The sequence below is a fragment of the Penaeus monodon genome, chromosome 28, assembly GCF_015228065.2.
Source record: "Penaeus monodon isolate SGIC_2016 chromosome 28, NSTDA_Pmon_1, whole genome shotgun sequence".
In the NCBI taxonomy this organism is placed as follows: Eukaryota; Metazoa; Arthropoda; class Malacostraca; order Decapoda; family Penaeidae; genus Penaeus; species Penaeus monodon.
The window spans coordinates 27,989,123-27,989,833 of record NC_051413.1 but is presented as its reverse complement, the minus strand read 5'-3'; the positions used below and the strand labels follow the sequence as shown (position 1 = coordinate 27,989,833).

The 711-nt window shown below is 31.1% G+C and overlaps 1 protein-coding gene across 4 annotated transcripts in view; it reads right to left on the bottom strand.

Moving 5' to 3' along the window:
- The window catches only part of LOC119591460 (iduronate 2-sulfatase-like), a 12,581-nt gene that overhangs the window by 8,973 nt on the left and 2,897 nt on the right, over positions 1 to 711 (bottom strand). For all 4 annotated transcript variants that reach the window (XM_037940198.1, XM_037940196.1, XM_037940199.1 and 1 more), the window contains exon 3: positions 79 to 242. In XM_037940198.1, the coding sequence (XP_037796126.1) occupies positions 79 to 242 (164 nt within the window). The remainder of the gene's footprint in view (positions 1 to 78; positions 243 to 711) is intronic.

Below are 711 nucleotides of genomic sequence, written 5' to 3'. Positions count from 1 at the left end.
GGCTATACACTCTTAAAAATGTTTAAAAAATACAATTGACGAATCGTTTAACGCTTCAATAATATAAATGAATGCTACCTGTGCAAAAGCCTTAGTGAAGAGGACTCCTTGACGAGCCAGAGCATCAATGTTCGGCGTCAAAGCAACTGGATCTCCATAGCAGCCGAGGCTTGGCCGTAAGTCATCAACTACTATTAGTAAGATATTTGGATGACTTGACAAGCTCAAGACTCCCCTAATTCCTGAAAGACAAAAGGAAATTAAAGAAAAAATATATAAAAATTGGCCTAAAAATATTGTAATGCATAAGAAATTAGACAAATATGGATAACCATAACCTTTAAACTATCAGACAATGTAGGACGCAATCTAACAATACTTCTTTATAACAACCTAAAAAATCTAAAATGGCAAGAATTTTTTTTAATAGCTGGAAATTTTTGTTCAACTAAATAAAAGTGTTTTATTCACTGTATAGAAATTCAACTGTTATCCTCTTTGTGCATATCTGCAAGAACCTTAACAAAGCCCTAAATACTTATATATTGAATTTTGATTAATAAAACAACTAATATCTCTCTCTACTACCTTTACAAAATAATGCTTTATCAGATGCAGAAATATATGAAAAAGATTGATAACACTCAGTCTAAGGTCTTTCTGAAAGATGTTTTGGATTTAAGCTTCAAAATATGATTTGAAAACTAATGC